General features: G+C 38.8%; 1 protein-coding gene across 1 annotated transcript in view; it reads left to right on the forward strand.

The window, feature by feature from the left end:
- LOC127840344 (H(+)/Cl(-) exchange transporter 6-like) overlaps window positions 1-14,471 on the forward strand; it is an 88,462-nt gene that overhangs the window by 36,421 nt on the left and 37,570 nt on the right. The window contains exons 11-14 of the mRNA XM_052368752.1: window positions 560-722; window positions 9,951-10,057; window positions 12,925-13,090; window positions 13,794-13,831. Of these exons, the coding sequence (XP_052224712.1) occupies window positions 560-722; window positions 9,951-10,057; window positions 12,925-13,090; window positions 13,794-13,831 (474 nt within the window). The remainder of the gene's footprint in view (window positions 1-559; window positions 723-9,950; window positions 10,058-12,924; window positions 13,091-13,793; window positions 13,832-14,471) is intronic.

Genomic DNA, 14,471 nt, shown 5'->3' on the forward strand with positions numbered 1-14,471 from the left:
CACATGCTTGAAATTGTGTGGGTGTACTAATGAAACCTACTCACTTGTTCTACTGTACACAAATACAGTCATATATGTCATATTTAATTCCAAAATAGGCAAGAGTATTCCACTTGATTACATGTGTATATATAAATGTGCGTAAATGGCTATGACCGTGGTATAATTGTTATTAATTGTAGGATGCTAAGTTATGACCACGGATTTATTGTTATACATTGCAGCGTAATAAACAATGACCGTTGTATATGTTTTTATCAATTCTATTACGCTATTCTATGACCACGGTTTTATTGTTATACATGACAGCATAATAGTCTATAGCCGTGGTATAATTGTTATAAATTATATCATGCTATTATATGACCACTGCTTCATTGTTATACATTGCAGCGTAACAGGCTACGACCGTGGTATAATTGTTATTAATTCTATGATGTTACGCAATGCCACTGCTTCATTGTTATACATTTCAGTGTAATCGGCTATGGCCGTGTTCTAATTGTTATTATTCTCGCATGCTATGCTATGACCACTGCTTAATTGTTATACATTATAGCGTAATAGGCTATGACCGTGGTATCTACCTGGGCACGTTCTCGCTGGTGGGGGCGGCGGCATTCTTGGGTGGAGTCGTCCGAATGACCATCAGTCTCACGGTGATCCTCATAGAGTCCACCAACGAGATCAGCTACGGACTTCCGCTCATGCTGACACTCATGGTAGGGTGGAATGTTTGATTTGTAATCGCCATTGGGATTTATTAAATAACATATTTTTAGCTCGACTGTTATATATAAAATATATATAGTGGAGCTATCCTACTCACCCCGGCGTCGGCGTTTCCGTTTCCGTTTGCGTGCAAATGTTAAAGTTTTCGTACTACCCCAATAATTTTCATTGTCCCTTGACATATTAATTTTATATTTTGCATACTTGTTTACCAACATGACCCCAACCTATAAACAAGAGCAGACAACTCTATCAAGCATTTTGTTATAATTATGGCCCCTTTTCCACTTAACATATGCAGCAAATGTTAAAGTTTTCGTACTACCCCATTTATTTGCATTGTCCCTTGACGTATTGCTTTCATATCTTGCATACTTGTTTACCAACATCACCCCAACCTATAAACAAGAGCAGACAACTCTATCAAGCATTTTGTCATAATTATTGCCCCTTTTATACTTAGAATATGCATGTTATTGATAAATCTATGTTAAAGTTTGCGTACTACCCCAAATATTTCCTATATCCTTTGACATATTGCTTTTATATGTTGCATACTTGTTTACCAACATGACGTCAACCAGAAACAAGAGCAGACCACTGTATCAAGCATTTTGACATAATTATGGCCCTTTTACACTTATATAATTGAACATTTTGCTTAAATTGTCATAACTTCTTTATTTATGATCACATTTTATTATTACTTTGACACTTACAACAACACTTACCTGAATACCAAAATGGATTCCAGCCAAACAATACCCCACGCCCCTACCCAGAATCACTCCCCCCAACCTCCCCCCCATTTTTTTTAAACATCATCTAATAAATTACCACAGCCCACATTATCCCCCTTCTCACCCCCACCCCCTACCCCCTGCCCCTACCCCCAATTTGTTTTTTAAACATCATCTAATAAATTACCCTACCCCACATTATACCCCCTCTCACCCACTTTACCCCCCCCCCCAAAAAAAAAAAATAAAATGTTTTTTATTTTTGAAAGATCGTCTAATAAATGACCACACCCCACATTATACCCCCTCTCAACACCCCCCCCCCGAAAAAAAATAAATATTTTTTTTCCATTTTTTATTTTCGAAAGATCGGCTCATAAATTATTGAATATGAACAATTTCCCCATGATGGCTTACGTTATACTGTCAAGCACTCGAATAGTCGAGCGCGCTGTCCTCTGACAGCTCTTGTTTATTTTATATGAGCCATTAACGGTTGTCAAAGTTGTAATTATTTTTCCATCTGGACATATACAATTTATACTCTCCCGTCAATCATTGTGTGTACATGTTAATCATGAAAAAAATAAATATGTGCGTCTCTCTACTTGACACCAAGCAAAACAGCAAATCATACATTATTTTTTACTTGTTTTTGCAGATTAAATTATTGCATTAAAGTACTTCCATAAATACGACCGCTATTTATAAAATTGCACCGCTTACGTTTAATAAATCCGTATCGACCTCTTCAAGATACGCTTTGAGATCCTTAAGTGGCGTATGTCGGACCGTATTTGGTACAAAAACGAATATGGTACAAGTTTGTACCATATTCGACCGAATATTGTACAACTGTCTAATTGTACCATATACGTATCTGCAGTTTTGGGGTAAAATGCCTGACCGAATATGGTACAAACTTGTACCATATTCGGATGAAAAATGTACCACATTCGTTCCGAATATGATACACACTCATCATCGTAATCATCATCATCATCATCATCGTTATCTCATCATCATCATCATCATCATCATCATCATCGTTATCTCATCATCATCATCATCATCATCATCATCATCATCATCATCATCATCATCATCATCACATGAATTATCAACACCCCAATGATCATCATCGTTGTTATCTTTACCAACACCACCATCATCATCACCATCAAAACCAACATCATCATATCCATTATCATGATCGTAATGGTGATCACAAAAGTTTTTTTTGTGATGATAATGACAGCGATGTTTTCGGTCGATAATGAGGATGTTGTGATGATGATGACGACGATGAGAATATCATCATCATCATCGGCCAATAAACATCGCCATCATCATCATCACAAATATTTTGTTATCATCATCATCATTATCATCATCGTCGGCCGATAAACATCGCCGTTATCATCATCTAAAAACTTATCATCATCATTATAACCATCATCATCGTCCGATAAACATCGCTGTCATCATCATCCCAAAACGTTTGTTATCATCATCATCATCATCATTATCATCATCATCATCATCATCACCACAATCATCAAACCCCAATCATCATAACCACTGTCATCATCATCACCACCACCATCATCATCACAATTTTTTTACCATCATCATCATCACAAATGTTTTGTCATCATCATCATCACATATTCATTTTACATTTTGTATTTTATAATTTGTTTCATTCAAGAGATTCAACAAACTTGTACTTTTTTCATTTATTGGTATACTGACAGGATTTTTCAAAGTAATATTGAAGAACATAGAACAGCATTTAAATTTTAATCCAACTGTAGCATTTTGACAAGACATAATATACATATATACATTCATTTTAGTAGCAGCCAAAATATCCCAAATGTGCTTCGTAAAAAGTTACCAGTAAATGAGCAAATGACAACAAATTTCCGGTAGAAGAACATAATCATCAATCACAAAAATAACATAACAGGTTTCCAAACACCGATATACATGTATATTTCACCTGTAATGTCTGTACATGACATCTATGATATCATACCAACCGATTCCACTAACACGCAAACGCAGCCATGCGTTTGCCCATTTTGGCCCCTTGATGATTTCTTTTATTGCCGAAATAAGACCGCTGTTTCTGCCCGCTCTTGTTAATAGGAAACGAACGCTAACAGGATTTCTGTTACTAGTATCTAGTCCAATATCCGGCCGAATGTAAATTCTAGGTGTTTGCAAACTCATTGACCTTATTAAATCTCTAAAGGGTTTGCCGACCTTCGCCAACACAAACTGGATTGACGGGTTTGATTGTATGCAGAACTTAAAAATTTCAACTTGAATGTGAAGTGGTAACATCAGAAATGGAAAAGTCGTTCGCTTCTGTGCCCTCCTATTGTTTATCATATCTTGAAGCTCTTTCAGGGCTGAACACACAGAGACGTCACCGTTGTCGCCAGAGTCACCGTTGTCGCCGGAGTCACCGTTGTCGCCAGACGCAGCGTTGTCGCCGGAGTCACCGTTGTCGCCGGAGTCACCGTTGTCGCTGGAGTCACCGTTGTCGCCGGAGTCACCGTTGTCGCAAGAGTCACCGTTGTCGCCAGACGCAGCGTTGTCGCCAGATGCAGTGTTGTCGCCAGACGCAGCGTTGTCGCCGGAGTCACCGTTGTCGCCAGACGCAGCGTTGTCGCCGGAGTCACCGTTGTCGCCGGAGTCACCGTTGTCGCTGGAGTCACCGTTGTCGCCGGAGTCACCGTTGTCGCAAGAGTCACCGTTGTCGCCAGACGCAGCGTTGTCGTCAGATGCAGTGTTGTCGCCAGACGCAGCGTTGTCGCCGGAGTCACCGTTGTCGCCGGAGTCACCGTTGTCGCTGGAGTCACCGTTGTCGCCGGAGTCACCGTTGTCGCAAGAGTCACCGTTGTCGCCAGACGCAGCGTTGTCGCCAGATGCAGTGTTGTCGCCAGACGCAGCGGTGTCGCCGGAGTCACCGTTGTCGCCAGAGTCACCGTTGTCGCCAGACGCAGCGTTGTCGCCTGACGCAGCGTTGTCGCCAGACGCAGCGCTGTCGCCAGAGTCACCGTTGTCATACGACTGTTCTAAGCGTGATATTATGTCCTTGTACACGCGTTGATTGATACGGATACTAACGTAATGCATGCCAAATCCTTCTGGGAAATACCCCAATGCAATTGTTCCAACATCACCATCGAACTTTCCATCTGCTGACACAATTGATGAGTGTTCTAGTCCTCGGGTAGAAACTACCAGGCACTGCAAATTATATTCTCTCATAAGTGCAATGAGCGTGAGGTTGTCGCCGTATGTCCCATTCTTAGACATATTCTTAACGTATTCATCAAATGTTTCATCATAGACAAAAGTTTCATAGAAATATCTGTTTTCTACAATGTGATGGACTGCTTCCTTACGTAAAGCATCTACGTCTTTGTATATACCAATTTTACCAAGTTGATGCGATATAGCAGCAAATTGACAATTTCCATCCGGATTTGGGTCCATGGCAATATTCACCCCATCCAACAACTGCAGATTTTCATGGTGTGTTAAAACATGATAGTACTTAGTTCTGTGATTTTGTTTCTCTGAGCGGTTCTGTTTTAATGAATGTTTTTTAATTTTTCGTTGTTTCTCTAACGCAACAGTTAGGCTAGTCATGTTTTCGACCCCAACCGATTTGCTTACGAATCCAAGTTCGGGTTTGTTCGGTACTTGAAATGACACGATATAAACACCATTTCGTTTTACTTTTTCTACCTTGCCTTCGATAACATATCTTTTGGTTGGCACCCTGGATTTTCGAAAGGGATAGCGAATTAATACTGTCTCTCCTACTTTGTACTTGCTTGGGGAAGTTGCGTTTTTCAACAGCGACCTGTAAGCCTTTTTATTTGCTCGCCGTATGGTTTTCTTTATTTCACGAGAACTATGACGTTCTTTGGTAAAAACATGACTTCTTCCGTAGTAGGCTTCAAAGGGCGTGAGACCCCCAAGAACTCGTTTGAAACTTGTGTTTATGGCATAGGCTAAATCTTGAAGCCCTTCGACCCAGTTAAATCCACGTTTACTTTTTGTTGCAAATAGAATCTTGGCCTTTATAACACTGTTTGACCTTTCACACTTGCCCTGTGATTGAGGATGATACGGACTACTATTGATCATTTTGATGTTGTACTTGTTCAACAAAAGTTTCATACTAGGGCCTTTAAATTCCAGTCCGTTGTCACATTGGATGATGTCAGGGGCAAGGTTAACCATCAACACGTCCTCTAATGCCTTTGCAACTTCACGCGAACTCTTCGTTTTCAGGGGTTTTGGCATAACGTACCTAGAATAAACGTCCACGACTTGTAGAATATAACTGTATGTGGACCCCTTGTAGCTAACACTTTGATTTTTCATGTTAATTATGTCAATCTGCCATCTTTTGCCTGGTTCCTCTTCTGTAATTGTCTTTGGCTTTGGCTTGTTTGTAAATCTCGGATACTTCTCATGGTAATACTTGCTATTGTACAGTATTTCAAGGATAGCTTGTTCCGAGAACCCCGTGTAATTTACTTTCAGTTTGTTGTAAATAACCCTTGCTCCACATCCTTTGTTTTCCATGAACATCTTCTCAACAAATCTAGGAAGATCTTCTTTCACAAGGACTTGCTTTCCGCCACACAATAAAGAACCCCGGTCACCAAGCTCGAAGTCCTTACGTTTTCTAATCATGGCCAAACAATTATTCTCTTCAGGTGTCCGTTTCTTCACAGGGACATCGAACGATCCGTTTAAACATCTGACAATAATGTCGTACTTCGACCTGGGCAAGCACCCTAATTGCTTCCTTTTTCTCCTAATTGCTTCCTTCATCTGAAATAATATAATAAGTTATTATACATTTATACTTCATTAGTTAATAGAGCTTGTATTGAACACCGCGTGTCGAAAACGAATGTCTCACGACATGAGCTGAGCTAAAATCACTCGTCTGATAGCTCCGCTAAAATTTACAATCCGAACTTCCGGGCAATATGCGCAATGAAAGTAGCAAGTACTTCATGTAAAGTTTCATTGAAATCCAACCGAATTCAAATTCAGGGGAAAAATAGCGGGCAAACTTATGGCGGTCAACGGACAAACGGTCTGTAGAAACCAATGCTACGTGGATGGAAGGGATATAAAGAAGGGGCCCTGGGGGCCTAGGTCGCTCACCAGAAGTCACGACTAGGCAGGGTTCGAAGGTCAAAGACCTATAAACTCCATAAAATTTAAAATGTTCAAATCTACAGATTACAGGAGCTCGATCTGATTTTGGTAGAAAATACACTTTCGAAAAAATGACTGTAGCTTAAATATTTTAGCAGTTTAGGAGTTACGCACCCGGAAGGAATGCCACGGACAATTGGATAGACGGACGGACAACTGCAAATGCACTCTGAGGGGGGGGGGGGGCATAAAACATAAAAATCAATGCATGTTAAAACATCAATGCATATTAAGACAACTGAAAATTAAAATTATGTACAGTACTTACTGTCAAGAATTCTTTTGAAGTTTGAAGAAAGTTTGGATTTCAATTCTTTCTAGTCGAAAATCACAACTTTTCTTGCCGACCGCCAAGTCAAATATGGTTACTGACTTCTGAGTAAGACTCGTGTGCAAAATTCCCGCCTTTTGAAGGCGGCACGTTATCAAAGAAAAAATCGGAAACTTCAAAGCTTTGTCGGCTTCTCAGCAATATGACGTCGGAACGACAAATCAACTTTACAAAGTAATGTTTAGGAATACAGTCACACCTGTCTAAAGCAGCCAGTCAAACATCCTTATTTTTGGAGAGATATATTCATTTAAAAGAGCTCAAAATCTCTTAAATCGGATTTTGGTGAAAATACACTTTCGAAAACAAAAGTTTTAAAAATTTGAAAATTGCTATTAATGATCTCCACGAAAGTATATGGCCCGCCCGGGAATCGAACCCAGGCCGCCTGCGTGCCAATCTGACGCGCAACCGACTGAGCTAGCCGGCGAAACAGTTACACAACCAGCAAAATCCATGTAAAGTGTGGTTAGGTTAGCTGTTTCTGTTACTGCTAGTTACGACGACGACGACGACGACGACGACGACGATGATGATGATGATGATGATGATGATGATGATGATGATGATGATGATGATGATGATACTTTTGTCACTTCCAATATTAGGTTAATACAATGTATTTGAGTTTGAAAAAAAGTTTACACATCGGCAGACTATTTCATTTATTAAGAAATACATAATTTATGTACCATATACGTAGGCCATATTCATTTTTATGAGTTTTTTTGGTATGTACCAAATACGTTTTGGCGAGCATAGAAAAACTTATTCCAACCGAATATGGTACAATGTTTGTACCATATTCGGTCGAAAATTGTACCATCTTCGGTCCGAGTATGGTACATTTGTACCATATTCGGCCGAATATGGTACAAATGTACCATATTCGTTTTTGTACCAAATACGGTCCGACAGGCGTATCGGTATTCAGAAGTCGTTTATAGCAATACTCACATGTTGATTTTACTCTGTTTACCCGCTTAAGCCGTATCATCACACTAGCCACCTTCCCAATATAATGCCCACTCAACGATTCCAATGAACGGCATTAATAATTCAATTTACGCCTCTTTGATCCCTCTGCTGTAGCGACCATCTATCCACGCCCGTAAATCCAGCGTTTTAACACTATTGTTCCGAAAGAAATTAAGGACAAGAGTTATAGTCATAGGATTCCCACTAGGAGTGGAAGTGTGATTATTTTGCAGTTGCCGTTTTCATTAATTAAAAAGGCTTTGTTTACAATACAACTCCGCCCATTTTGAATGCGAATCGTGTTCTAATTTCAAATTCCAACATTTGCCTGAATGTTAACAAGTGCAAATACGGGTGACGCACAATGCAACGGAAGTTGAATTATGGGCTGCTTAAAAATGGCAGTTGTACTATCGGTAATCGCGTATTGTCAATATTTAAATAGTCATTAGTGAAATTAGGAACTTAACGGACATTAACTTGCAGTTGATCTTTATGGATAATACTTAAATTACATTTAATATATTTAAAATAAGCGCAATATAAAATAAGATCATTTTTACTTTGTAACTGTTCTTTGTTGTTTTTCTTTTTTTCTTGTCGTTGCCATTTTGGGTCCATGGACTCAATATAACTTTGTGTGTCATCATTTAGCGTAGCGATCATAAAGCGATATATGCAACCATATATCAGAACAATCACAATTCGTCTTTGGATTTAGAATTTTCCCAAATATGACAATACCAAGGTTCTGTTATGTAAAATCTTAATATTAAATACATATCTACGCAAGAAATATTATCGTATGAGGACACGTACGTGGAAGTGTTATCTTTAAAATACAAGTCAATACATGCATGATGATATATTATATTTCTGCTTTGTGCTCACAAATAAATAGGATACCGTTATGTGTTCACTTTAATATGTATTGTGCTGCTTGGCAATTTGGCAGAAGCGTTTTCGCGTATTTGTTTAGGTTATAGCAAAAAATCATCGAAGATTCTCTACCATATACATGTATCAGTAAGTAAGGATGGAGAAAAACATAATACATTTCATACAAATGAACCTTATATAGAAGTGAAATGTTTTAATATTACAGAAAGTCTAACATATATATGAATAATTGGCGCAACTAACCTTTTTCTGGGTTTCGGAAAGACAAGTGGGGCGCTGTAGCGGAAACCTTTTCTTGTTTATGTCTTTTTATTCAACGCAGCATTGGCTTTGGACAGCTTATGAGAACTACCTCGTGCTTCCGACGTTGTCCGAAGCCAATCTCGCGTTCGCTCGTAAATGTTCGGGTTTCGTCGCGTTAAATTGACCTTGAATACAAATGTATATTGTTACACAAAAAATGAAAACGAGCATTGTGTATCACGTTAAATCGATGTTACCATACAACATCTAGCGTTGAAATATCGGCTATTGCTATAAGGAAAACTGATTTTTTATGGGTAAACTTTATTTTACGAAATATTTTACGTCAAGTGTCAATGGGGCTTAAAGAAATTTAAAAGGCCGAGCGATCCGATCGTATATCAGTGAAATGTAAAAAGCCGATCACATAACGGGATCATGGAAATGCCGATCTTTATCAGGGCCATGACAAAACCGATCGAATATCATGACAATTTTTATAAAGATGATCGTTAAAGTAAAAAGTCGATCATATATCTTGAAAAAAAAGATCGCATATTAGCGCAATTCTGAAGTCATGCATTTATAGAAAAAATATTTACAACCGTTAAAAAGGCCGATCGTATAATATCGTAAAGCAACCAAACATTTTCAAACTATCACAAGGCATACAAACGATCGAATATCTGCACACTGTCCAAAACCGATCGACATAATGCATACAGTCAAAAGCCTATCGCTTATCATTGGTATTGTTGCAGGTGGCCAAATGGTCGGGGGATTTGTTCAACGAAGGCTTGTACGATATTCACATTAATCTGCGAGGGGTTCCTCTCCTGGGCTGGGACGTCCCGGAAGTAATGCACAGGTAGGTCAAGTGACTTCGGGGAAACTTATATATAGCATCCCGTCTCATTAAACCTCAAAAAGGTCTGTCCGGTTTACGCATTCGTTGGGTTACGCGCTTCTCATCGAGGCGACCCGGGTTCAATCCCTGGCCCGGAAGCATGAGAGTCGGGTTAATGGTCCAACCGGACTGTTGGGGTCTCCGCAATATTCTGGAATATTTATCCCAACTTTCGTAAGTAAGTTGATTAGGTAGGAGTTCTGGTATGCACTCAGGGTCCTCACCTTACACAGCCTTATATCAGGAAGGACATAATAATGGGTTTATTTCAGAATACATTAGGCTTGAAGCACATGAGTACACATACATAACACACAATGTAGTCAACAGTGTATATTTATTTGTAACACTGTTTGCAGCAACGTACTTATTTAACCCATTTAAGCCTAGTGGACTCTCCCATCCTTCTAAATTGGATCAATTTATTTCCAAAATTAGGGATGTCTAGTATATTTAATTCTATATTTAGAATATTTCTTACTGAAATCCCTTTAAGCAAACAGCGTAGACCCAGATGAGACGCCGCATCATGCGGCGTCTCATCTGGGTCTACGCTGTTTGCAAAGTCCTTTTTTTCAGGACGCTAGCCATAAATGGGTTAAGGTAGGTATATAATATGCATATTGTAGAGTCGTATCTTATTCAAATAAAATCCAATGTTCTAAGAATGTGTATACATATAGCGTTTATTGATATAACTACAAATAAACAGTAATATATGGAGAGACAATTCAGTTCTCAATTTAGCTATTTAAAAAATAAGCGTTGCACGATTTTTAATTGTTTTTGCGTTGTCATTTATTAAGAGTTCATAAACTTTGAAATACACGCACACACACCAAACAAGATTATGTGTTGTCCTGCAATAATTCTACAACAAACAAACTTGTGTTGTATCGGTTACTATTTGTCATTTGTAAAACCAGTAGTCATGGAATCCTCATAGGTATCGATGCATTTGTGTTGCGGAGATTTAATATACTACCAGTAATATGCTAATGCAATATTAATAACTAGTCGCGTAAGGTTAATGACAATTCTGGGAAGGTCTACAATGCGTTACATATATCGATAGTCTCAATGAGGCTCGTTCTCGTAAAACAGGCCTTAATGCATGGGCGTCAAGTATCACAAAGAATAGCCTGTTAAGACAATATCCGCTTAAACTGGACTTTCGTTAAGAAAATACTTCCTTGAAACAAAATAAATATTAAAGAGAAATGTTTCGTTGTTGATTAGCTTGTTCGTTGCACAGGCTAATCGGGTTGATACTTTACGAAAATGCATTAAAGCCCGTTTTCCCATAGCAAGGCTCAAATTTAAACTCGGCTACGAATATAACCGGATTCCAACGAATATTACCGGATTCCAACGAATATTACCGGATTTCAACGCAACGAATATAACCGGATTTCAACTAATATATGGATTTCAAGCGAATATTGATGAGCCCGGGTTAAATTCTTTTTGATTTAAAAGCAGTTGACAGGAGCGTGTTTGTTATTGAAACATAAAGAGTCTCGCTTTTCCGTTAAAGATTGATTCAACTTTATTTACAACATTTGAAAACAGATTTTGTTCTTGCTTTTTGTAAAAATAATAATAGAGAAGCATGGTCCTGGTGATTGTAGTGGTTTAAGTCTTAGGTGTAGTAGTGGTAGTTATTTGAACTAGCGATTGAAACTCGCCTTAGGCTATATTGTACTGATTGACTCAAAATGATACATGGCCGTAGTAATTGATTTTACAACAATACCTGTAAATTGCTGCAAATGGATTGAATCAGAACTTTAGAGTATATCAGAATTTGTTGCGTTCATTTCGAAAAGTATTAGTCCTTTATTGAGAGACTGTGTCCCAGCACTCCTACCAAACTTACTAAACCCACGATATTTCGTACACATTTTGAGTTGTAGATGAACATGTCCCGCTATTTAATTTTAAAAGCTAACGATTTGCGAAACCGGAGGAAATTCGACCTTCCGGTATAGTGATTAAATATCAAACTCACAAGCGTCAGGAGTGGAAATTGACCCCATGCCACCGACGTCAGATGCGCATGCACACACCTACCTAATCCTAGTCCGTTACAGTAAAAAATCATATTGATTTATCACGTTTTCTGTACATGTATTTGCAATGGAAATACTGCACGCATTGATTGAAAAGTTGAAGAATTTATCAGGCGAATTGAAAGCGTAAATATTCGACGAAAGCTTCCTGCTTCTGACTTTATGTTTCGTAACTAAAATATATTCATAACTGAACAATGTGACGATAAAACATATGCAATGGTAAACAATATTGTATGAAAAGGGTTTGAATGATCTTTTTTGTTCACAAGACACACGTGTTTGAATGATTGTGAGCTTTACAAATCGAACTTTGAACAGTGTTATAGGAGTCGTTCGCCGCCTCCAATAAAGCCACTCATTGACTGGTGTAAATAAAGCTCCCTGGGGAAATAAAATAGCCTGTCTGAATTCCAATGTTCTCTCTTACAGAAGGACACAATTTTATTCATTCTAACACTTATTACATGTTTATAACCATTTTATGTAAACATACATTAAATAAGGAGTAGCCTGAGACGAAACGATTTTTATGAAAGTTTTCCGAAGGAGCTTAATGAAATCTGGCCATGATTCTTCACAGGATTTTTCCTCCGGAAAAAAACGGGGTTCAGTGCATTTGCGTTAAGTGTCGTCCTACATTACCATGTTCGGTCCGCATTGGCTAATCAGAAATGAAACTTTCCGTCTAAACTGGGTTTTCTTAACGATTTTTCCTAATGAGCTTAATGAACGTTGGGCCTTATTTTCTTACAGCATTTTTGCGCGGACTGTGATGAGTAGCAACCTGCATTTTATATTCCCGCGCACGCGCGTGTCCGTGTTGTACCGGATATTGAAGACAACGGCGCACAACGCCTTCCCCGTGGTGAGCGTGGTAGATCGGGAGGAGAGGGACATCGGTAACATCAGCGTCCACGACGTAAGTTGGACCGGGAGGAAGATGGTTTTGAAGTGCGCCGTGCTCTGGAACAACTGGTTTTAATGCAAACGCTTAAAGTGTCTACCAGATTAGCCTGTGAAGCCCGCACAAGTTAATTAAGGACGAAACATTGCGCCTTTACTGGATTTCGATGAGAAAATACTTACTTAAACGTGAACTGCACAGGCTTATCAGGGATGACACTTTACGAACATGCGTTAAGTCCGGTTTTCCTGTAGAAGGGAGAAGGGAGAAGCTGGTGGCGATATAGTAATACTGATGATGTCTAGAGGGATAATAATACTGATAATTACTTTGATGACGATGATGATAATTATGGTGCTGATAATGGTCATGATAATTATGGTGCTGATAATGGTCATGATAATTATGGTGCTGATAATGGTCATGATAATTATAGTGCTGATAATGGTCATGATAATTATGGTGCTGATAATGGTCATGATAATTATGGTGCTGATAATGGTCATGATAAATATGATGATGGTGTGATGATCAGGAGTATGCTTTGCTGCTGCTTTTGCCGCTCCTACTCATATTTTTGATGATCATCACGCTGCTGCTGCTGCTGCTGATGATGATGATGATGATGATTATTATTATTATTATTATTATTTTGTGTATGTAGTTTTTTTATTGTAAGTGGTATATTAAATAAGTCATGCATATATTCTTCTTCCAGGCAGAAGGTAGCAACGAAACCCTAGATCCAACTACAATGTAAGTATACTCACACTTCAAAGTTTGTAAATAGTTCGATTGGTTTATAAGTTAATAGTAATTATTGAGAAAAACAAGAATATCAGTGAAACTGATGGATGCTCCCCGATGATGCGCTTTGTCAATGTATGTGTAATAAACACCTAAAAATCTATTATTAGCATCGGTGACCTTGACCTAGTGACCTAAAACCTCATCAAAAGGTAGAGGTCCATGCAAGGTACCTACATGCCCAATATGAAAGCGATTGGTAAAGTATTGAAGGCGCTATGAGAAACGGTAGCAAAAGTGTGACGGAAGGAAGTCTATTATTAGCCTCGGTGACCTTGACCTTGACCCCAGTGACCTCAAACCTCATCAAAAGGTAGAGGTCCATGCAAGGTACCTACATGCCAATTATGAAAGCGATTGGTAAAGTATTGAAGGCGCTATGAGAAACGGTAGCAAAAGTGTGACGGAAGGAAGTCTATTATTAGCCTCGCTGACCTTGACCTTGACCCCAGTGACCTCAAACCCCATCAAAAGGTAGAGGTCTATGCAAGGCACCTACATGCCAAGTATGAAAGCGATTGGTAAAGTATTGAAGTCGCTATGAGAAACGGTAGCAAAATTGTGACGGAAGGAAGTCTATTATTAGCCT

This window comes from Dreissena polymorpha, chromosome 8 (assembly GCF_020536995.1).
Source record: "Dreissena polymorpha isolate Duluth1 chromosome 8, UMN_Dpol_1.0, whole genome shotgun sequence".
NCBI classification, from domain to species: Eukaryota; Metazoa; Mollusca; class Bivalvia; order Myida; family Dreissenidae; genus Dreissena; species Dreissena polymorpha.